At 37.3% G+C, this 25804-nt stretch overlaps 1 protein-coding gene across 2 annotated transcripts in view; it reads left to right on the forward strand.

Moving 5' to 3' along the window:
• The window catches only part of NTN1 (netrin 1), a 107432-nt gene that overhangs the window by 70614 nt on the left and 11014 nt on the right, over positions 1–25804 (forward strand). Inside the window, exons 4-6 of one of the 2 annotated variants that reach the window (XM_014055838.2) lie at positions 6462–6611; positions 10199–10252; positions 21692–21766. In XM_014055838.2, coding sequence (XP_013911313.1) covers positions 6462–6611; positions 10199–10252; positions 21692–21766 — 279 coding nt within the window. The remainder of the gene's footprint in view (positions 1–6461; positions 6612–10198; positions 10253–21691; positions 21767–25804) is intronic. The other variant, XM_087709788.1, reaches the window with a different exon arrangement.

Consider the following 25804-nt stretch of genomic DNA (forward strand, 5'->3'; position numbering starts at 1 on the left):
AGTATACTAAACTCTAAAGTCATATAATTTTTAGTAGTTTACAAAACATGAAAACAGAGGTCAGGCTTTAAAAACTTCTTAAATTAATCGCAAATAAATTGGCCTATGGGTCCCTTAAAAAAATTCTGTCCAATCCATGAGAAATAGAAAATAATTGTTCAATAAGCAAGATCTATTTAATTTGAATGGCTTAAAATAAATGTTTTAAATAAATCAATCAATTTGTAGAAAACAAAAAGGCACCATAATTGATGAGGTAAATATTTTAATAGCAAGCAATACCCCTCAGTCCTAATAAAATAATTATTGATATTATTTTATTTATGAATTTTAAGAAAGATTATCTTAAGCTATGGAAAATTTTCTTATCATTTACTTGAAAATGTCTTAGATTCTACTATTTTTTTCTGAACAAAATTTTATCAGTCTTCTCCAATTCTCTGCCATATGGAAAACCCTATACCAAAACAAATTAAAAACTTCTGGTAGACTAGCAAGCACAATGTCTCTCTTCCTGCACATAGCAAGAAAAGCCACACAACAGGAAAAGAGATGACAGATTGAGTAGGGGTATCACATAAAGTGGTGAGGTTGGGATCATGCCAAGGCCTTCCAGGGCACAGTTTGACAGTAAAAAGAGGCAAGTTGCCATGTGCTACTGGGTGGTCAAATTAAGAAATGAAATGCCAGCAGTTCAGGAAGGCATTTTGGTGAGAGAAAAGTGGTACGAATAAAGACCCATAAATTAGCACAAGAAAGAGTAATACAACTCATTGGGCAGTTAGTGCTGTGATTAAAGAATGATTGAAAACTCATGTTCTCACTGTGCCAGCCCTGTAATTACTAAAGAGTTCCAGGTTGGATCATAATACTTGCAGGGTATCTGAGCACCTACACTATATTATTTTCACTATGTATGTTATGTTTGGTTTTGAGTATATTGTATTGTTGAAGTATAAGATGCACCTTTTCCACCTTAAAAGAGTGTAAAAATATTGATGCATATTATACACCGAATACAGCCATTTTTGGCCTCCCAAAGCCCTGCTTCTGTACCCCATTTTTGTGAAAAATGGGCTGTTTTTCACCAAAACGGGTGTGTTTTTGGCTTTTCTCATCCCCCAGAAGCACTCTGCAGGCTTCAGCAGGGTTGGTGGAAGGGGAAAATGCTCCCATTTTGGTGAAAAACAGGGGCATTTTTGCCTTACCCCAGCCCTGCTGAAGCCTGCAGAGTGTTTCTGGGATCCGGGGAAGACAACTTTTTTTTCTTACATACCACTTCGAAATCTTGATGCGTCTTATACACTGGTGTATCTTATAGTCCGAAAAAATGGTATATCAAATTCTCCATTATAGTCTTTTCACCATAATATCACCAATTCATCAAAGTATTATCCTCAATATGTAGGATTTTTAAAATGATAGTTGATGGATGTGATATTTAGAGATAACTGTGTTAGATTCAGTGGATAAGGGTCATGATTAAGAATTAGGCAGAAAAAGAGATAGATGATAGATAGATGATAGATAGATGATAGATAGAGATAGATAGATAGATAGATAGATAGATAGATAGATAGATAGATAGATAGATAGATAGATAGATAGAACTTGATAAAGTCAGTCTAATAAATAAAGCACCTTCATTTGACAAATATTTTAAAAGATTTCATTATTACATGGGATTTAAGACTGGAACTTGGGAAATTTCCCATGCAGATATTATTAAGCATGTGACACAGTTCCTACTTTTTCTCCCTGTTCTTACCGGCTGTATGTCTTCTGTTCCCAAATTACTGAATTACAAATAATACAAGTGAATTCACGATATCAGTGAAAATCATTCTTGATCTTGCATCTCAGTTGGAACTCTCCAGAAGAGAAAAATATCTGACTATGAGCCAGCACAGACATAGCACTTCTGTGCTCTTCTTAAAGCAGTCCCAGGCTTCTGTATCAATCAGGGGAGGGGGAGTTGATTTTGCTTTAAGGGATCCTTTCACTGAAGTCAATATGACTCTTAAAGCAGAGGTGCAACAGAGACACATGGCTAGATCAGAATAGACCTGAAATAGTATTATTCCATCTGAAAATTTAAGAGACTGTTATAAACCAAAGTTCCATGTATGAACAGAATAGGTATTGAACTGGAACTGTCTTTCTGAAGGTAAATCAAACATAGAAACAATAGCTGTTTATCAGAATTACCTCAAAATAAGTAATCATCTTTCTTTTTTAAAAAAAGAATATATTGTGATGAAGTTAGTATTTGTCAAGAATTGAACCTAACCATATTTTGGGGGATATGTTCTTTATAATACATTAATTCCCAGGTCAGAGATGAATGAAAAATGATCCTCTTAAACATAGTTCACCTCTTGTGTCATTCACTGTCTCTTCATAAATGGATAACAGACCTGTTGCCAAATAAATTAATTGTGTAACTAATGTTAAACTGAAGAGTTGCTGCTTATAGTATCACCTTGTTCTTGGATGCCCTCTACGGTAACAGAAATTCATGGATGCATTGTGACGCATCCGATTGTAATAATCGTAGTATTATTTTTGAGGCAAATTTGATTTATTTTTTTAAAAGTACACAACTGATAGTTGAAATGTGGTCTTAGACTAATATGATTTTCACTTTTGTCTTGTTGTGTGCCAAAAAAACAGGTTATAAAATGAGAGAAATGCCCCCTTTCTGTTTCTTCTTAAACAAAATGATGATTTGCTTTTATTTCTTCCACTCTTTTTCTAAATGTAGATCTTCCTGAGGCAGCATCTCTCCTGCTGTGGCCAAAATGTGGAACTGCTTCTTTAAGCCTCTTTGATTAATTTCAACTCTGATATTTGCCAGGCTACTGATACTAATGTAATCCTATAGAAAAGTTGGTGTAAAACTGTAATGCACCCTGGGAAAAGACTTCCAGGCTTTTGATGAAAAAATGATGAATGATATGAACCATGAATGCACTCATGTTCCATTTGCCAATGTAAACCAAGTGGGGAGCAGTGGAATTTAACATATGGAAAAGGCAGTAAGCTGGATAAACTTTAAATTTGGAAGGGCAATCTTGCTTGTAAATTTTAGCTCCCAAGATTCTCTGCCAAAAGTTAAGCTTCAGCGATGGATCATTGCTCAGCTTGTTCATCCTGTGCCAAATGTAGCAAGATCTGAAATCCCCTTTGTGAAACAAAATAATATCAGGCCCTCAGCGTTTTGATTGCTCAGTGTTTTATCACAAATGTTTTGAAGGAACTTTTGAAATAATTATACAACTGTTGCTCAGGATAGGATCTGCAAGATCCATTGTGTCCCTGATAGAGATTGTTGCCTAGCGTTTGTTTATACTGTATACATGAAGTAGAAGACCACAACATCACAAGATTGCCTGTTATGTTGGTGAACAACTCTTAGCCAAACCATGTTTTCTCCCAATGTCTAAATAAAATCTGCTCCTTGCTTCCCTCTGCCCCCACTTTTGGTCATACACTTTAGAGCAGTGTTTCTCAACCTTGGCAACTTGAAGATGTCCGGACTTCAACTCTCAGAATTCCCCAGCCAGCGAATGCTGTTTCATTTTCTGGAATAAATTGTTAACACCATTACTTTTTATTTTTTTTCTTTTAAAACTCTTTTAACTGCTTGTCTTCCTTCCTTTTTTCTGGGAATGTTCTTTGATCGATATATACAAAAAAAAAAACCTCTACTGATTTTAGAATGATAGCGCATTCAAGGTATTGTTCACAGTATCATAAAACAAAACTCAAATATAATATTTAACTAATAATAAAATTAATAAGCCCCGGTGACAAAAGAAATACAACATTTCTGAAACGCACTTTCAGAAGATCAATTCATATAATCAAGCATCAACTTAGAATCAATGTCATGATCACTTTAAGATCTGGAAGAAATTCCTTTCCTGCTAAATCAAAATAATCTGGATCAAAATTAATAAGACACGTATAGTTAAAATGATGTTAACTCAATTAGTAAACATGCTGTATTTCAGGTTATTATGTTAATAGTGTGTTTCAGTCATTTCTGCCACTGGCTGTGTTTTAAACAGCTGCCTTACAATGCTTCTTAGAACCACAAGGAAGCTGCTGCAATCTTTGCTAATTTAAAGTTTTCCTTGCTTTACATCGGACACTTTGATTCTTTGTATATAAGACCAGTGCTTCTCTTTCTCACAACCCTCTCCTTTGCCACCCTGCATCCTTGGTTTATTTGCTTGAAAGAAGGAAGTCTTGATTTCAATATAAACCTTTGAAAGAAAAAGAATCACTTATGAACTTCTGCAACAGGGGTTTAAACTGAGCACTTTCTTGAAAATTCAGTAGAGGAAAAGTTTACGAGACATTAGAATAAAGTCATGATGATGCCAAAATCCCTCCTTGTTGCAAAAGGCTGTGGGTTCTACGTAAGGGAATGGTTTCTCATATTCCATCCATGTTGCATCTAAAATAATTTTGTGTCAAGATTGTGTCAGTTGCTTTTGAGACCTTTAACTCTTTGGATGTTGTTGTTCTGTGGTGGACAGTTTCTTGTTTAACAGGTTTCCTCTCCTGTCTCTAAAAACTTTGGTTTCTTTCTATAAAGGATGAGAGGCAATAATAGAATCAATGCCTGCCTGCTATTGGCCAGTTAAATTCACAGCTGTCTTTCCCAGCATTCCTGACTAAAAGTTAGAATTAAATTTAGGGTTAAAAAGAACTTTAAGAGAAACAAACAAACAAAGAGAAGTAGTAGTTGTTTGTCAAATGAACATTTGTTGGTTCTGCATGGTAAAGTCCATTTTACCATGTAAAATTCCCAGGGACCTTTAATGCAAGCCTTTGTACAAAATTATCTCTGTATCATGATTGTTGTCCCTTTTTGTTACATTGTAACCTTAAGAAAATTATCAAGTGAACTCATTAGACTGGCAATTCACTAAGCACAAACAGTGGGAAGTAGTGGGGCTTAGAGCCACAATTATGTCTACCATTTTGGATCCCTTGGTTCTCCTCTTATGGAAATCTAAATACGTTTCTAGCATGCCCGAGGACTTTCAATACATATTTGTGCATTAAGATCAGTGGTTGAAGGAAATTGTAATTGAATTGTATTCATCCTTTTTTAAATGCTTTTTTGGTAAACTGAATTGACCAGTTTGCCTTTGAAAAAGCATATTGCAACATGTTCTAAAATTATTAATGGAAAACAAATATATTTGCAGATAAATCATTGATATTCTTACTCTCTGATTTGATTCCTAGTATCTAATAAAAAAAATCCCTCCTGGATGATGTCATTCTAAATGTTTTTTCCTCCCTAAAGCTCATCTTGGATTCCTCCATTATCACTATTTACTAGAAAGTAACGGGGCCATCACCTGCTATCAAATCCTATTTTCCTTCATACCCACAAGAACTTCAGTTACACTAAGTCAACAATTTTGACATTTTCGCCCTTTCATTCTAATGATGAATGCATTGCAATACAATGCGATACATTGATTTCTCTGCATATATTCAATCAACTCACAAGATCAGACTACCTTCATTCAAATTTCTTGCATCCTTCCCCTTTCTCTTATTATAGACACACAACATATCCAAGTGGCAATAAGACTCGGTTGCCATCCTTAGTCATACCTGTGCCACATACCTTGCTAAAGGTAAGGTCAATGCGGGTCATTTTGGCCATTATGCCACAAGCAGAACCAAATTTCAAATGTACTCATGTTCTTCTATGCAGTCTGGGCCTATAATCTAGGGTTACTTTGCAAGCCATCGTACTTCTGCTTGCATTCCACCAATTTATCCTTTGATATTATATGATACCTCAATATTCACTAACGTAAACATTCAGATGTCTTTTCTGCATAGATAGATGCGGACATAATAGCTACTACTGAGAACAATTACATGTGTAGCTTGCAGGTTTCATAGACAGCTTGAAAAACAAATAAAGAGAAGCAGGTTCTTCTGTTCATGTCTTATTTATGGTAGGATTATTCCTCTTTACTAATTTCAGTGAAATTGAGGGAAAGACTGTTTTTTTAAAATATGAACAGTAAAAATAAAGACTCTGAGCATTGAATCTTGAGAAAGTAAATGTGAGTTCAAACATGTATGTTAACATATATTAAGTTTGTGTGTGTGTGTGTGTGTGTGCGTGTGCGCCTTTCACTATGTTATTTGAAGAATGCAAGGAGAAGTACTGGTCAGACATCATTTATCTCTCAGATTTTCTGGGAAAGGTAGATTTTTAAATCACTAATATTGGATGAGAAATAATGTGTAATCAAGGTAAAGACTACAGGACTCTCTCTTCTCGCTTAATGGTTCATAATTCTGGTAAAACAATCCTGGAAGCCATTGGTTTTTCATAACACTTGTTCTTTCTGGAAAATCCTTCCTTCCCTTCCAGTACCATCCTCTGATCCTTTTGTTGTATGTTCCCCCCACAGCATGCGATTGCCATCCCGTGGGTGCAGCTGGAAAAACCTGTAATCAAACTACAGGGCAATGTCCCTGCAAAGATGGTGTGACGGGCATCACTTGTAATCGATGTGCCAAAGGCTACCAGCAAAGCAGATCTCCCATTGCCCCCTGCATAAGTAGGTGGATGATCTTTTTGACATCTATACCATAACATAATTAATCCTGAGTCTGGTTTCTTTACTAACACCTAACTGGATAGACTCAGTTTTATTTAGACTGTGTTTGGCTACTCATACAGTACAGTATTCATGGGTGTTATTGGTATGTGAACCCAGTAAAAGTGCAATTTTTCAGAGAGAGATCTGCGGCAACACACAGGGGAGAGCAAAGCCAATAGCAAAAAAAAAAAAAAAGACATATGAATTTTGAAATCACAGTGGATTTACTATAATTCAGATTCATTAAAGGTATAATGTGTGCAATAGCTGGGTTGTGATGTTTTACATTCACTTTGCATATACATTTAGAGGGAGGTGATATATATATTTATCAGCACAAATAAAACACAAATATAACAAAGGCAACAGTAAAAATATTGGGTTTCTGTCGTGATGGACTCTTGTGACGAGCCGATTGGCAGATGATGGAAGCAGTTAGCTTCCTCCCATAATTGGGGCTTACCAGGGTTGTGACACTAAATACACACACACACACACACACACACACACACACACACACATACATACATACATATACATACACACACATATGACACAATACATACATACATATACATATACATACATACATACATACATACATACATACATACATATATATATATATATATATGTTAGTTATGTGATCTGAATAGGTTTGAAGGTTAAGATGTGTTATTTGAATGGCAGAATATGTATTTTGTTTTTCCCATTAACTGTATACTGATACTATTGTTACTTATGCCTCAGGTAAGATCCAAGTTAAAATATTAAACTGCCCAACTTCCCTCATTCTTAGAAGCTGCTAAGAAACAAAAAAAATGTAGCAAATTGTAAAACATAAAAATGTAGTCCTATGATAAAGTGATAGAGTGATAAAGCTAATGGAACTTTGTCTTTTTAAATTGGATTCTATTTACACTATTTCACATCAATCTCTCATCTTAATGGATATTTAGTAAAAGAGCAATAATAGTAGCCTACAATTCTACTTCTGCAAAATCTCCTATTTCATGACTGACATGCATATAAACAGTGAATCTGTCCTAACTTGCTTACATAATCACTTTAGTAAACAAATGATGTTGCTTTCAGATCCATGTTACGAATGGAGGGGAGTTGATGACTAGCTATGAGGTAGTTATGACTTCAAGAGAGATGCATCCATGGATGTAGCTATGTGGTCTTATTGGAATATCATCCTTCTTTTTAGAGAACTCATTGATGTCCAAGGCTTTTCTTCATGTACATAGTTTACATGGTGCAAAGCCTGCAAAGAAAAATCCAGTTGTACCCTACTCTTCACCTATGTGAAGATGCCATTTTTTGTTCTAGATGCCATTCCATATAACTGAAAGTCAGGTTTCTGGAGAGTTGGGTCACCTTTTCCCAGGAGGAAGCTCAGAGTGACTTTGGGGCAATCACTGTTTCTGAGTCCAATTTAGTGATGGTTGATAGGAGAGGCGAAACCACATGTGCCTCCTTAGCTGCCAGAGTTACATTCATTTACATGTACAGGAGAAAATAAAGTGATACATTTGGGAGTAACATGAAATGAAGCAAATCCTACTTGTGCACTTGACTTCAGTATGAGAGGTTGAGAATCCAACTGTTTTTAATCTCTTTATCAACATGGCTTCATCCAGTTGATGAGGATCATACTACTACCAGTGGATATTGTGATCAAACCTTGGGAATTGTGTTCTCTTTTATATTTGGGTAAATATTGGTTGTTGCCATGAATGAGGGAAGAAGCTCCAGCAGCCAGTTGATTATAGGAATGTAAAAAGCCCTCAAAAAACAAAAGTAGTTCTTATTAATCGTGCTGCATGTATACTAATTGCTGTAGAATAATGAAAGCATTCATTAATGTCGTCCTCCCACCCTGCTCGCAACCGCTGCTACTGTAATCAGATTTATTGTGGTGTAATTCTTAACAATGTTTTACTCGGCTGTGTTGGTTTTTAAGAAATGTTGTTATAAAGAGCCAAGCTACATTTATAGCAACTTTGAAGAATAACAATGGAGCAGAAAACTTTTATATTGTGCCAGTACATTGTTTCTTTGGCTCTAATGCAGAAAAAAGAGAATATGGTTGAAAGAAACAAGTCTTTGCTAGAGACCCAAAACAAATTCTTAAGATGCATTTCTAATAAACGGAATTATGTATCCCAAAATATATTCCTGTACTATTGTTCAGATGGAAGTATGTAATACCACTGTTTTCCTGATGCTAAGCAGACATGGCTGCTGCCTGATTGAAGAAACAATAGTGTCATATAGTCCTTGAATATTATTGATTAAATTCACTATCACCATTGTCAGACATACCTTGCTGAAAATATCTACAAGCACTTATAGTATTATGAGAGACAAACTATCATCAATATACTTTTATATAAAGTTATCTGTGAATCTGAGAGCGGAATTAATAATAATACAAACAAATTCTAACTCCAGAGAGTAGAAAACTCATATAAGAACGCTACTGGAAAGAATGGAATAAGAATTTCAAACTATTTTTTCCCCTTTGGGATTTATTGCTTTTAGCTGCAGAAGATTAACATAGTGAACTCTCTAATGGAGCAATTAATGTTATAGGCACTCCTTGTCAATTAAACATATCTTTAACTACAAATCTATTTTTAGCTTAGTTCACCCAATGGTTGTACAAACAGTATTGTTGTACTTATAGTTTTATTCATTCTAAAATGAGATAGGAAACAGAGAAAGTTGGAGAATAGGATTTTATTGCTCTTTTAATAAAAACAAAATACATGCTGCAGATGCATACACTTTGTCTATAAACTATATATTTCACCAAAAAGCAAAAGATATCTTAAATGCATATTATTTTATTATGTGAAAGATAATCAGCATCTAGAACTTAAAATTATAGCCATTGGATACGAACCCAATCTCTCCTTTCATATCAGAATGGTGATATTAACTTTACTGATAGAAAGATAAAAGTCTCTCTTTCTTCAGAAAGACAGCTATTTTAAATACTGCTGATTTTATATGGAAAAGTGGAAATTAAAGAGAACAATTAGTCCCTGAATTACTGCTTCCCCATCAATGTAGAATATTCTTAGATCTGCCATGAAGGGGAAAAACAGTTTCAATAATGGAACCTCTAAATTGTGTGGAAAATGGCCCTCAAATGCATAACACCAGGTTTTTGTTTTGAAATTCCTAGAAAAAGATATGATTCCTAGAAATATGAATGTTGCTTTCAATTACCAAATTTGTGGGTATATATCAAGATTAGTATAGGTGTTGCTACTGTTTGCTATGATAGCTAGGTGGCAGCCTCTCCTGAATGTAATTTTGTGTAGATGGTGATTCCAAATTATGGGGTAAGTTATTAGCTTCTTCACCATTGTGTGGCCTAGAGATGATCTTGTCACCTCTCTGAAGTGATGATCTTTGCAGTCACCTTTCTCGTAGTATAAAATTGCCCAATTCCTTAGCTAGAAAAGTAAATAATACGTTTCCCTATTTGTTTGTTCTTTTTTCTGTCCACTTTTTCTTTTTGCCCACAGAGATTCCTGTTGTTCCTCCTACCACTGTGGCCAGCAGCACAGAAAAGCCTGCAGGTATACTATTATCATTGTCATTGTGATTTTTTAAATTACTATTATTATATCACCATCACGATCATCATTAAATATTAAATTGAATGCTTAAATATTTAAATTGAATGCTTAAATTTAAAGCATATTGAAATTGGTTTAACATGAAACATGTGCTATCTAAGCTTGTTTTGGATATTTAATAATTTGCTAAAAAAATGCCTGCTTTCATGACCATGTATGTTACTAAAGAATATGGTATTAGAATTAGAACAGAATACAGCTGAAAGGGATCTTGGAAGTCTTCTAGTCCAGCATCCAACTCAAGCAGGAGAACTTATACCATTTCAGTAAATATGTAATACTATATGTAATATAGTAAAAATGTAATACTTTTTATTTCCTAAAGTATGTAGATCTCTGGCCAGGGCCACCTCTGTCTGATTTGGAAAGTATCAACTAATAAATAAAATATAGCAAACAATTTTTTTTTACAAGACTCCACAGAACCAGGCAGATCAGTTTAAAGCACCAGGTTTATCTACAAATGCCTATATGTGATAATTTGGCTTTTGTTATAAGGTTGTTTACTATAAAGTAGCCAAGGAAAGAGAAGCGATTTATTAGCAAAGTCAGTGCAGATCACACAAGGCTAGTCTAAGAACCTGCTGAGATGTAAAAAAAGCAGGCTTGGTATTTGTTTTGGTTTCTTTTTATGTGACTCTGACATGTGGGATGCGTGTGTGCTTACCGTGGTTTGAGATATTGGAGTAGCAGTGGCATGTAGCCTTTGTAAGTAGACATATTACCTACTGCTTGCAAACCTGGGTAACAGGATTGGAACTCCCAGCCAATGTGCTGATTGTGGTTTATAGAGGTTTCCCTCTGACTCACTAATGTCTTTCTTGACATCATTATTTTACACCTCAAACTCAGCATTCATTTTCCAGGCCAGGGAAATGGGAACATTCTAAAGATAAGAGAACTTTTCCCATTATGAAGACTTTAAAGTAGTAGGTAGACTAGTCCTATCTTATGAACCATGAGAAACAAAACATAAACATAAACAACCTACACAGATGATAATGGAGGTTTTTTTTTAAGTGTTTTATTATCATAAAGAGATGACATTTTCAAGAGAATGATTGCTGCTGGGCAAGGAAAAATAACGCACTTGATATTTTGCATAATCCTTGGAGCTACATCTCATTTCCTGCTGAATTTTGCTCAAGTAACGTGTCACCTATATTATTCTTTGAGATTGAAGTCCAAACAATATGAAATGAATACAAACAATATGAAATGATGTAAAAAAAAAACACCCTCCCTACATATTATAAGGTATAAGACTAACATCAAATCATCTCCTATTTTCTCCTAATCATTCAGTCATTGTTACAAACCCTATCTGCTTTTTTGAGAGGGGGGATATTAAAAAAAAAGCTTGTCCCATTAAGTCCTATTTCAATTAAATTAACTTCAGTGATGTAAAATTATTGTTCCAAGTGAACAATACGGTGCATGAACCATGTTATGAAATTCAGCATGAGTTTCTTCCTGGTGATATTCATGAATCTTCTATTTCATATTTTTAATGCAAGGTTTTTTTTAGTGACAGTATTTTTTGCTCATACATTAATCTAAGGTTAGCATTGTTTAAAAAGCTAGAGTGGATACTTTGGTCAATCGGTGTGGAAATATTAACTAGAAACTGTTCAGTGTTGTGGAGTTAAGTTTCCTGTACATATTAGCATGTTCCTAATATTTCCGACAAAGTTAGGAGTAGATTATTATGAGATATGATTTATTTTATCTTGTCTTTACAGTGCCTTATTTCCAATAGCAATGCAATTATGCAAATGCATTAAATGCATTAACAGAGCTGGGCAGGATAACAGGCTAGAGAAGGGAATATTTCTGTTTTGCCTAGAGATTGACTGAATTTGGACACTCTTTCCTAATTTTGTTCAAATCATATGTATTCAGTCTGTACACGAATGGAAAACTTCAGTCTTATGGGATAGTAGATTCTGCTTGAAAAAGTTAATCTGTAAGATTAGTTACTACATTCTAAAGAAGAGATAGCCTATAGATGTGCTCAATGATTTTATATTTTTCTGCAAATGATGATACTGTAGTAAGACTACAGAATCGTGGTGGAGTTGAAAGGGACCAAAAGAATCCTTTAGATCAACTCTGCAATGTGCAGAAAACCAATTAATTTGAATTCAATTTATTTTTAGAAATCTCCAGAGCTGGCGAATGCACACCACATGATCTTACCATCAGAGGGTTTTTTTCTTAATATTTAAACAAAAGCTAGGTAATTGTAACCGTACTTGTTATTTATTTTCTTAGGCTCTGTGGGAGTGAAAAATCACACCTGGCTATTTTCTGTTTGGTATATATTATGGAACTCATCTCAAGTTCCTTCAGCCTGTCTTCAAGGGGCATGTACTCAAATCCTTGTATAATCTTTATTATCCACTTATACTGTTTCTAGTCTGAATATTTTTTGGGTGAGATGCACTTGTGGGATCTCACTGTACAAAATACAGGGGAATGACACATATTTGATGCAGTTTGAATCCAGAACTGCATTGGAACCTTTCTAGAACCTATTTCATATCACTTCTCATATTTAGCTTGAGATCAATGATCAATCCAAATCCTTCTCTGATGTAGTTTTCTTAGTTTTGTTTTCTTCCCTAAATGTAATACTTCACATTGTTCCCTGTTAGAAGATATCTTGTTACAGCCTAGTATTTTAACCTGTCTGGATCAGGTTGATATCTTGAGCCTTCCAATTTCATATAATGTTAAAATTTGATAAGCAACCCATCATGAAATAAGCAAATATAACAACAACAACAACAACAACAACAACAACAACAACAATAATAATCCAATTGTAATTGGAGCCCTTGGAGCAATACCTACAAGGCTACCTCACTATTTGAAAATTCTAAATTTATCGGATTTGAACATTCTGATTCTACAAAAAAACCACCCTACTTGGAACAGCTTATATCCTCCGATGTTACCTTAACAGTTCCTACGTCCTTGGTTAGGACTTGAGCTGCTGAGCTACCAACCAGCCCCAAAGGCTATGAATCTCACCAAAAATTAACCACATAATAATAATAGTCATAGTAATAATAATAATAGACTGAGTTTCATGTTTAACAAATAAAAGAAATAATAATAATAATGATGATGTATAATATTGCCCTAAAGATAAATCGCTGCAGAACCTCTCCAGATTAGCCTTTGTAGTTTTTAGTTTAACTTCATCAGCAATTTTAGAGGACAATTTTTCCAAAACCATCTGTGATTCTGCCTACAGAGTTTAGTCAAATTGACAATTTGTCCCATTATTTTTTCCATCTCAGAAATTCAAGAAATGTTTATTGTTATTATTCAAATGGCGCCATGATTTACACAGACTTCATAGGGTTTTAGGATATTTAAAAGGGTTACAGGCGTTTTAATGTCACTAGCAAAGACATATGCTAGTTGACCAAGAAATGTTCCTGACAATGAATTATTTACCGTCACTGATTATAACCATCTTTTTGTAATGTTTGTCATTGGCTATGGTAGAACAATATAATGATTGATTGAATGGTTACAACTTTGCAACCCTTGTTTCCATGAAACAATAAACCATACTTGGATTTCAAATATTACTCAAGCTCCAATAGAGAGGATAATAAAGCATCTCAGCAACCTCTTGATATTGTCTCTCCTATTACTGTCCAAAATTGTGCTCAGTAAGCTTACATCATCTCCTTGCTTTCAACAAGGATGTTTCACAATGGAACTTCTATACAATGAGGAAAGCTAAAGGTCATGCCAAAGGTTAGAAGGCACCCATCAGGGGTTCTGGCTTGCTGTCAAATACAAAGCAAAGGTTTTTACACCTCAGTCTTTGAGTTTGAGCCTTTTTCTTTCTATTTTTGTTTTGTGCATTGACATAGCTACTTTGCTACAATAGGACATCTTGCCAGAAGCTGGAAGACAGGGAAGAAGGTGTGGATGTCCTTGACAACCGACTTCTATTCTCCTCCCTAACACTCCCATACAAATTATTTTTAATTTGAATTTTAAGTAAATTGTGCACTATTATATGCCCCTTTCTTTCTACTCCATATTATTATTCTAACGCCAAATAGTTCTGCAAAACCTGAGGTGAAGTGAGACCACATCTTATGCCAAAATAAATCATTTTATTTTGTAAAATGGGAGGATTTGATTTTCCTCCTTCTCCAAATAAAAATAAATATTGGTTTTCAAAATGTATAAGTATTTCAGAATGGCAGTTTCTAAGAAGCTAGACATAAGACATAAATTAATAACCTACGTTTTTCAGGAAGTCTAACTATGTCAAACTGATAGCTGTGAGGTAAACTTTTAAAATGAGATGCACCATAGTTCAATACAAAATCATCTGGATTGATTCTACTTTCAGTTCATTCAGTTAAGCTCTATCTTCGTATTGATATATTTTAGTTTTACTATATATACTAGACCTTAGTGTAGCAACATAATGTATTTTAATTCTTTTCTAATATATTGTATACATTGAACAGATTCACATTAGTTGAGGCAACTATGCCTTAATCTAATTGTGCTTCTAGATACCATTCTGAAATATAATTAGGAATTCTGACTACCCTTCCAAGATCTAAGCTTGAGAATAGGACTGTGTGACACTCATCCTAGTCCTGCACCATTTGAAAGAAGGTCAGAATACCCTAAAATATAACAAACAGTAGACAAATAAATAAATAACTTTAGTACGAAATGGAATCATTTATGGGCTTAATACTGTGCTTTGAAATGATTCTGAAGCTCGGTGCATTATCTTATGTAGTTAATAACAGAACTCAGTCCTACTAGCATCTTGCTATTGTGACTCACTGCTGGCTAAACTTTTTATAAAGGCATGCCAAAATTGTGTACCCAGACTCACAATGGAATGCACCCACCCCCGCACATTCCCCATGCATGCACATGCTCCCCACACGTGCGCATGTCCCATGCATGGGCATGTCCACACGCCCCCATGCAGTTACGTGTGCTGGCCATACAGGGGGAGAGTTTTTGCTCTTCCCAGGTTCTGGAGGCTTTCCTAAAGCCTGGGGAGGGCGAAAAACGGTCTCTCCCAGCCCTCTGGAAGGCCGAAAATCAGCTGGCCAGCAGGCACAGGGGTGCCGGAACTGAGAGGACTGGTGTGCCAGCAAATATGGATCTGCGTGCCACCTGTGGTACACGTGCCATATGTTAGCAAAAAATTTAAAACAGGAAATAATAAAACAACTATTTTTTTAAAGTGGAAGCCTAATTAATCAATATGGCATTTGGCAGATGTCAAAATAGATCATTCTATTTTACAGTCAATAAATACTCACCCACCACCAACATGCAAATCAACCAATAAAGTTATCAGGAGAAAAAATATGATGAATCATGTTGTTTTTTGGTCATATTGAGGGTATTAATCTCTCTGCTATTGATTGTTACTGAGATAGATTATCATATCTTACTGTTCTAAAATAAAGATTCTCTGGGCAGGAGGTACCCAGCAAACTGCACATAGTGCAGTACATAAAACTTGCTAATTTACTTTTGCTTTTCTTCCCATCCTTCCTCCCAGCTGTAAATACATTCTCTGTCTCAAGCCCTAAAGATAAATCTACAGATATATAATAATCCATATTAGTGACTTAATTCACTAATATGTGTATATTTTCAACAATAACCCACTCCAAATACAAGAGTCAGTACAAGAGAAGAAGGCTACGTGTGAGGGAAAAGCAAATCTATGATAATTCTTGCTCTAGTACACATCAGTGATTTAAAAATGTGCATCTGTTAGCCAGACATTTTGGCACACCATTGAGGCCAGCCCAAATTCCTGAAGCACTTATGGCTGTGGCTGGTTTGGCTTATCTTCATTTCTCCTCCTCCTAATTAGCAACTTAACAAAACTTGAATAAAGCCAGGAATCTTTTCACAAAGATTCCTGCCATAGTGCAAAAGCAGTTTATCACGTGTCCTATAGGTGACCTTGTTCTGATTCCTCCTTCTGTCCGCTGTATTGACAAAAGAAATATTCTCTCAGTCCTACTATCAGTCCTCAACTTACGACCACAATGAGCCCCGAATTTATGTTGCTAAGCAAGACTGTTGTTAAGTCAATGATCTTCCTTGTCACAGTTGTCAAGTGAATCACTGCCCTAGTTAAATTAGTAACACCATTGTAAAGTCAACCTGGCTTCCCCATTGACTTTGCTTGTCAGAAGGTCGCAAAAGGGGATCACATGTCCCTGGGACCCTGTCGCCATCATAAATGTGAGCCAGTATCCAAATGTTGATCATGTGACCTTGGGGATGCTGCAATGGACACAAGTGTGAAAAATGGTCATGTTACTTTTTTCAATGCCGTTGTAACTTTGAACAGTCACTAAACCAATGGTTGTAAGTCTAGGACTACCTGTAAATCGGTTACACAGTCCCAGCTGCTGCAGAGTATAAATCCAGCACTTCTTTTCTTATTCACCTGTTCAAAGGCCAGCAAGAATTTCAAAAGGATTATTGTCCCTGAAGAGATAGAAACATCCACCAAGGCTACTAACTTTTAATGTGTTACTTTGTCAGGATGTCTATCTAGATGGGCTGGACAAAGCTTTTGCTACTCCTTTTTATGTTATCTTATACAATTGGCTTATCAAAGGGATGCTGGATAGATGGCAAATATTCAAGCAGGAGGATCCTTGATCAGTTATATTGCTCTCGGACAATGACAAGCTGCCTTTGTTGATTTTGTTGTTGTGGGATGTTTGTAAAAGATCCACCTTGTTCTTAACCAGACATTTCAGCCTTTCCTCATTATTTTTCCATAAATGGGAAGCATGGACTGTGCTCTGTTGTATGATTATGTTGAAAAAAGTTCTACCAAGCTGTTTCGTTGTTCACTTTTTAAATCTGGGAAGCTGGAAATTATCTGTCAGTCTGCTTTGTTCAGGGTAGTTAACATTAAGCTCCCCTTGAAACTGCCAGCCATCTGCTCTTCGTACTGTATTTTCATCAATGATCCTAAACTATAATAAAGTGGGCACCAGGAAGGGCCATTGGCACACATTTTTTCATAATGCCTCAGCTTCTATAAAAGCCCATCCAATTCATGATTTCAATGCTGGCAGCCCCAACTGAGAGGCTTTAATCTAATTTCATGCTTTATTTGCAGCCATTTGTTTTTCAATCAATCTTGTTCAACCAGAAGAAAAGATATTGCTGGAGGTTCATTTCTGTGTTCTTGTTCCAAGGGTGAGGTTAATAGCAGTTATGTTTTCCTGGGATTGCTGCAGAGTTCACGGAGCTTTACTTGTTCATTATAGTTCTGTTTATATCCAGCACAGTGGTGGGTTTCAAAATTTTTTAGAACCTCTTCTGTGGGTGTGTCCTGCTTTGTGAGAGTGGCTTGCCAGCCGTGTGACCGGGTGGGAGTGGCTTGCCTGCCATGTGACTGGGTGGGTGTGGCCAACTTGTAAAATGTGGTGAAACTCACTTAACAACACTCTTGCTTAGCAACCAAAATGTTGGCTCAGAAACTCTGGCATTTGAAGCACACAAGTCTTAAAGCTATCAAGTTACAAGACCGTTGCACCCCTAACCCTTTAGAAAAAAACCCAGGGGTGTTCAAACTTGGCAGCTTTAAGACTTGTGGACTTCAACTCCCAGAATTCCTCCTCTTGCTCTTCATCTTAATGATGTGTGGACGGGTGGGGGGAGGGAGCTGGAACTGGTTCTAAACAGCACTGTAGATTTGTGGAACCTCTTCTATAGAAGAGGTTAGAACTGGCAGGAACCCACCCCTGATCCAGCACATCCTTCTGTTCCCCAAAGCACTCAAACCAACAATTGCAGCAGATCCTATAGTGTTTTTTCTTCTAAAAAAGAAGATTTGGTTAGGGGAGTCCTTATAAAGGTGTTTAGATTAACAACAGCCATTTCAGATGTCCTGTAGAAACCCACAGAAGTTGGGGAGTGAACAGCATGGAAAGAATAATTGCATTGGAATCAGGCAAAAAATGTTTTTGATACTGAGACTAAGGGAGGTAAAAGTAGGTCTGTGCGCAGAGCAAATTATAGCTGTTCAAAGAACTCAAATGAACATGCTACATATATTTGAATATAGGGGTTAAGAATAAGTTTAATGCTAATATTGAAACCTCTGACTTTAAGTGAAAGATTAGCATGTTGATCAAATACACTTATGAAAGCATACTCCAGAAGAATAAAGAAAATTACCTCAGGAGTTTTCAGTGATACCTTGGGGGTATAAAATGTGGTATTAGATACCATCAGAAAATCACTGTGGCTGACAATGTTACTCTGAAATAATTTAGTACTGGCAAAATGCTCAGAGGGTGCTGGGATCGAAAAAGAGATCAAGGAGTAAATTCAAAGGGGAATTTATTTGATTTTGTTTATTTATCAAATTGAAAAACCACCCTTCTTCACCAAAGGACTGATAATGGGTGCCTTTAATTAAGTATGCATAAATTGTTCAGATTCAAAGGTTCTTATCTAGATGTTATAAAAGACTCTGTCCTAGAAGAATTTATCATAAATCTAGTGGATGGAGGGGTGATCTGGAACTTAAGTGTGACATCCAAAACCCAGGGTGAGATGTGCAAACTGACCGGAAAGAAGGATCCCAATGCAATGGTGTTAATTTATGTTAGTGGGACATTGCCTAGGACAGTGATGGGCAACCTTTTTGGCGTGGTGTGTCAAAAATCGGCAAAAAATCGAGCATAATTCGCGTTGTGTGTCACTTCGACAAAAACATAATTTTGCGCAATTTATAGTTTAAACTACAAAAATGTATAATTGCAATATATAATTGTATTTAATAAACCAAAAACAAATTATTTAACATACCTGCTTAGTAACTTCTTTGTTCATCAGTCGATTTCGTATGTTGCCCTTGATATTATTGAACTTGTTTGGGGTGCCGTGAACCAGGGCTGTGGAGTCGGCTGCTTCCAGCTCCATGTCCTCATCAACATGCCGCTCCAGCTCGCCCCTGCTATGAATATTCCTAGTGACGCGAGGGCGAAGAATATGAATATTCATAGCGGGGGTGGGCCGGAGCGGCATGTTGATGAGGACGTGGAGCTGGAAGCAGCAGACTCCACAGCCCTGCCGTGAACTGAGATAAGTGAGGGGGAGGGCGAATTCTTTAACTATAGTAGACTCTCTGTGCCGGCCTGACTGGAGAGAGGCGCGCACTGTTCCCGCGCTCCTCTCCTGCGGGTCCTCCCTCGCCGCGCTGATGACATGTGTGCGCACGGCACGCACGCCTTACCTGCAGCTCCTGCGCTCAGAAAGGGGCGGCGGCGATAGAGTAAGTGAGTGTGGGCGGGGGAGATCACACGTCCCGCCCCCCCGTTCCTCCAGCACAGATTCTTTCATCCTCGGCGGCCGTGCAGGAGCCGAGGATGAATCGCATGAAATCCTGTGCGTGTCACCCCAAATGGCTACGCGTGTCAGCACTGACACGCGTGTCATAGGTTCGCCATCACTGGTTTATTGGCTACTTTATCTGTAGACCTTAGTTTATAGTTACTGGGGACCTTTTTTATTGATTAGCAGTTCCAGAAGAACTATCCTTCCATTAATCAATAGAGAAGTGATTGGACAATTGCTCAGTGGAAGGCGCACCTGGATTCTGCTTCCTCTGCAGTTATCTGGGACATTCTTTTAATTCTTGGCAGCTCCTGTGTCCCTGTTGCTTCTGATACTGCTGCCTTTTTCTGGAATGGAATAGATTCAAGCTATCAGAATAATGCCAACAAAAATATGAAGCATGACTATATATGTAGAGAGAGCCAGGAGGACTGAGTTCCTTGGAAAAACCACAGTATAATGATTATAGCAGCAAAGCAACCCTGTTGTGATGTTACTGGTTTTTATGTATTATATTTCCATAGTGTATGAAATATGCCAAACCTTATTCTAAGTGCTTAGCAAGATGGTGATGGTGATTAAACATTTTGTAATGTATAGCTCTTTATTTGATTGCTATTTGCTTTCAATAAACTAACAAGATAGCCATTCATAGATAGGAAGTTGTTGCAGATCCCCATGTTGCTACTTTCAGTAGTTTTTATGAAGAGAGCAATGTCTTTCACACACATTTTTAATAATATGGGCTGGAAACAGCCCATTTGCTGACTTCCGGTGGGCCTGGTAGATCCGTTTTTCACCCTTCCCAGGCTTAAGGGACTTTTTAGGAGCCTAGGGAGGGCAAAAACAGTCTTCCTTGCATCCCCAGAGGCCCTCTGGATGCCAGAAACGGCCCATTTTCTGACTTCCAGTGGGCCCGGTCCGTTTTTCACCCTCTCCAGGCTTCAGAGGCCTTCTAGGAGATAAACAAGGTGTGTACATTAGAGATTGTTTCACAAGAATGAAACATATATACCTCTTCGGCCCTGGTTTATTTGAATAAACATGAGTAAGCACTTTTTGGTCTTTCCAATAGAATAATAAGCAGCTAGAGCAAGTCGCAAGAGCTCTGTTCAGTCCCAACCGATGATGGCTGTGAGGATCCGCCTTTGATGCACAAAGCATAACTGAACTCCCCATGTTCCAAGTGATGCAAAATAGCTCCAGCAGGCTCTGCCAAAGTGGCTATGCTGCATTACATTAGTAGCACTGGAACACAGGATGATGTTCAGAAGGAGTAAAACCATTGTATCACAGCAGTAGGGCCTATTAGAAATGAAGCAATCCCACTGGGGCATTTTATTTGCACACTCCAGTAGAGTGGACGCCAAAGGCTTTGCTAATGCTTCATGGGCTGCTAATTTCCTCTCTGACCCCTTTTGTGGAGGGGTGACCCCAGCCAGAATCCTTCTGCAATGAATGCCAAAGCCTGACACAGGTCTGGGTTAGGGGTGACAAAGAGGCCTCTGTGGGCTTTAATCAGGCTCCAGTTTGCCGTTTAAGAACCGGGAAAGGGGGGGGAAAGAGTTGTGGCTCTCTAAAGATCTGGGTGGTACAATAAGGGAGGCCCAGGGTCTCCCATGGAGGCAGCTGAGTTGCAGCAGGCAGCAGAAGACAGGCTAAAAAATTCATCAGACAAGGAGGGGAGGACAAGAAAGGAGAGGCGGATGGCTTCTTTTGTGAAGGGCTTTCTTTGGAATATAGAAGGTTTTTCAATGAATGCCCCCATTAGATGACCCAATCAGGTCCTGGCAGATGGATCTCCTAGGCACGCTGCTTATTCATGGCAGAGAGTAAGTTGCTCTCTCGCTTCCCTTCCCCTTTGCTGCATCCCTCCCTTCTTCCCACATGCCCTCATGCGTATTAAGACTAACTTTCTAATGTATGTGTATATATGTACATATCTATATCTATATTTCTTTCTCTTCTTGTCCATCCCCAAAGACTGTGATACCTACTGCAAGGCATCCAAAGGGAAGCTGAAGATAAACATGAAGAAGTATTGCAAGAAAGACTATGGTGAGCAACTCTCTCTCCTACCCAATGTCACCCTGGAAATGCTCGGTGTTTGTCTGTCTTGTCACAGGAGGTTTGAAAGTGGCATTTCTTTTTCTGAAACATGGTCAGTATAATCTTTGTTATGGTATGGTAAGCGATTATTATTGGCCCAAAAAGGCCAATTCCTACCTGTCTGCAATCTTGTTTATAATTGAACCAGCAATAAAGAATCTGCCCAAGGTCTGAGATGGGCATAATAGCAATAGCACTTAGATTTATATACTGCTTCATAATGCTTTACAGCCCTCTCTAAGTGGTTTGCAGATTCAGCATATTTCTCCCAACAGTCTGGGTCATTTTACCAACCTAGGAAGGATGGAAGGCTGAGTCAGTCTTGAGCCTGGTAAGATTTGATCTGCCAAACTGCTGGCAGGCAGTGATCAACAGAAGTAGCCTGCAGTACTGCACTCTAAATGGGAGGACCGAAAGGAAATCAGCAAAGAATCTCCTGGGATCTTGCTCTAGGACAGCCCCCTGATGAGAACATATTCAGCTACCCAAAACACTGAGTGGGCAAGGGAAATTTACTCTCTTGCCTCTTGGAAAAACTCATAAACTACAGCGAAATATTTCATTCATATATGGGTAGCTTGTATAGTATGTACTGGGAGGCATGAGTCAAGACAAAGTTTTTAGATTGTGTTCACACAGCATCTTTAACCTGCTTGTACATTGATCAATGTCCTGGGTTGTCCAAATATATTGAATAGAAACTGCCCAAATGGGCTGGATTGACACACATGCTAAACCACAAGACAAACATGCAAGTAAAGCTTTTTTTTCCCCATGCTCAACACATTAAGGACAAATTAATGGACAGAGTCTTAGAGTGAGCCCACCAAAGTTAGAAAGTTTCTTATCAATGATGAAATAAAAGGAATGTTGGTAGAATGTTGCCAGGAGTGAAGAAATGCTAGGGAAGGCAAACATTAGAACTATGCATTTAATGTGCATTTATGTGAATTTGTGTGCTTTCTCTTATTAACAGAAGTGAACATGTAAAGATGATGGGTATGACAGCCTAATTTCCTGGGAGACAGGAAGATATGTTCCTGCCACAGTCAGTATTGTTCTATTTCAAATTAGTATGGTGTGGCTTTCTTTGTTTGTCCTGTGCATCATAGCCAGGTTACCAGATCCAATTGGTTGTATGATTTGTTAGCAACTAATGACAACTACTCCATTCCTTTGATTCTATCTGTCAAGAAGGAATAAAATAAAGGAAAAAAATATGTCAGAGGTTCAACAAATGAATAGAACAGTTGTAAAACAGTGGCAATTTTTCACAATGAAGATGAATTAAAAATCTTTTAGTATGGTTTTTTCCATGAAACTTTAGGTGTGTGCACTTAAAAATAAACATGTGACAGCAATTTATAACATGGGTTGTTAAAAATTTTAGTAGGAAAAAATACAATTAAAAATTTTAAACTATATTTCATTGGAAAAGACTTCTGACAATGAAACCAGTATCACCAATCCTGACCTAGGAAACAAACAAATGATCATTAAACAAAATCAGAGTTTTCACTCAAGGCACAATTGACCAGACTTGAATTACGTATATCTTGGATGTATTATGCAAGGATCATTCTACTCCCTTTATAATTGTGGCAAAATTGGAAGGAAACACCAAGCAAGGTGGGTGGACTTCATTTCTGTGGTGATGGATGTACCCTTGTAATATCTAAAGGGCCAGTAGGGAGACTGATCATTGTGGAGGTCTACATATATGGTTGCTAAGAGCTGAACATGGCTTGATGACACAAAATCAATCAATAATCCTATATATTACCTTATAGGCAAGAAAGAAAAGGAAAAGCCCCTAAAAGCATGCTTGCTTTACACATTAGGTAAAACTTAATATATTGATTTCTGTCATGTTTTATAATTAAATGATTAAACATTTGTTCCATATTCTTTCAATGCTGTAGTTTTTGTATAAAAATACAGGAAGAGTTAAGAATCCTACAAAGAATTGTGTAATTGATGTAGAATGAGTGTGTTGCCAGACTTATAGTATCAATCTTTTTCAACTATAAAAACTTAAAACGTAATTGTCTTCCTGTTTCTAAATGACTTTCTGTTTCCAAATCATTTTTGTCCAAAAGGGTGCTACTTAATGCATAACACCATAATAATTAAAGTTTCAGTTTTGAGCAGCACATTTCCATCAATACATGAAGCATTATTTTAAGTCACTCACACATACACACACACACACACACACACACATAGATTGATGTGATTGGTTATAAACTGTGCAGTCAATTTAAAATGGGAGGGTGAAAGTAATTACAGAGTTGTTAAGTTTGAATATCCACAAGCATACTTGGTAATACGTAGACCTATGCCAAACAACTTCGCTTCAACAAAGAAATTTGTGCTGTGGAAGCAACATGATTCGCTTCATTGAAGCGAAGAGGTGAAGTGATTCACCTTGACAAAGCAATTCACATAATCTTAAACCACTTTGGGCAGGGCTTCCAGAATGGGCAGCTTTGTGCACACTGCTGGATGTGCAGTGTGCTCTGAAGCCACCCAACCTTGAAGAACTTGAACAGTTCGTGAGGGGGCTCCAGGCTAGAAGTCTGAACTTCCCATTGTTCAAAAATGGTCACTTTGAGGTCAGTGGCAGAGTTCCTTAGACAGCTGAAGTTCCCTCCCCCTTCCCGTTAATCTTTGAATACTGAAATTTCTGAGATTACCTTTATGCCCGTTTTATGTAATTTTGCCAGTTCATTCTATATATTCTGCAGACTGGCACTGATCCCTTCTGATGGCATATATCACAGTGGAAGATGATAAATAGAATAAAGTTCTCAAACATTAATTGCTGTAATTAGAACTTGGTGTATTTTTTCTGAACTGATTACATTTATTCTCTAGAATTGTTATAAGGAGGGGTATTTCCTTTTTGTTTTATTTGTAGTTTGTTGTTGTTAATAAGCTGTATTAGGTTGTTGGGGCAGAACAGCCTGTAATTAGGAGCAGCCCAATTAGACTTAGAACTTAGAATAGCTTTATTGTCACTTTAAATGTACACTAATCGGCATACATTAACATGAAATTTCCTTGCATACAGCTCTCAAGGGGCTTGCAAAAGAAAAGCTTGTAAAGGAAAAGTAATTTTATTGACCATGATGGGCTGCAATTCATTGTTTATGTGTTGGACTGGTTTTAATGCGCAATCAAAAGTGTCTAGTCTTTATCTTGATCAAGATAAAGGCTTGATCAAGGGCTTCACCTTAAGCCTGATAGGGCTTCACTGTGTAGATGAAGCTAGACGATATTTTAGGGATGAAAGCTCTATGCACCCCAAGAGTACAAAAGGACCAGTTTGTTCTAGCAGCAGACTAGATACCAGGAGACAATTAGTTGTAGTCCTGCTTTAGGCATGAAAGCCAATCAGATGACTTTGGACCAGTCACTTTTTGTCAGTAACCCAATTCCTCTCCCAGGGTTCCTGTTTGGAGAACAATGGGAAGAAAAAGTAATATTGTGTGTGATGGTTGCCTTGAGTTATTTATAAAAACAATAATGGCAGTATTGTTTTTATTTTTTTTAATGTGACAGTCATGCTTCTTTCTGTTTCATGTGCCCAGACAGGCACACTTTATTAAACCTACAGAGCCTTTGTCCTACTTCTATTTAGACATGGTTTTCTTGGGCTCCTTTGGATTGAGGGATAGGAAAAAAAATAACTTCATCTTCTTCCCTCCCCTCACACCCGTTGAACTTAATTGACGATTATAAGCTTCTTTCTTCAAATGATGGCTGATCAGCAATAAGGGGAGGAAAAGAGATTCCGGAGTGCGACAGAGAGCAATGAAGCAGGAAGGCATGAGAAACAATTTATTGTGGTGCTGAAATGGAGGCTGGGGAATCCATGGTCAAGAGCAGTCAGAACATAGATCTAGCACTCTTACAGGCCATGTTCCTCCTATGCATCTTGCCTGCTGGGTTGAGGGGAGGGCAGAAGTGGGAAAGATGCCTTTT

Source organism: Thamnophis sirtalis, unplaced genomic scaffold (assembly GCF_051295495.1).
Source record: "Thamnophis sirtalis isolate CommonGarterSnake01/CBP01778 unplaced genomic scaffold, rThaSir2_p1.2 scaffold_3, whole genome shotgun sequence".
Classification (NCBI taxonomy): Eukaryota; Metazoa; Chordata; class Lepidosauria; order Squamata; family Natricidae; genus Thamnophis; species Thamnophis sirtalis.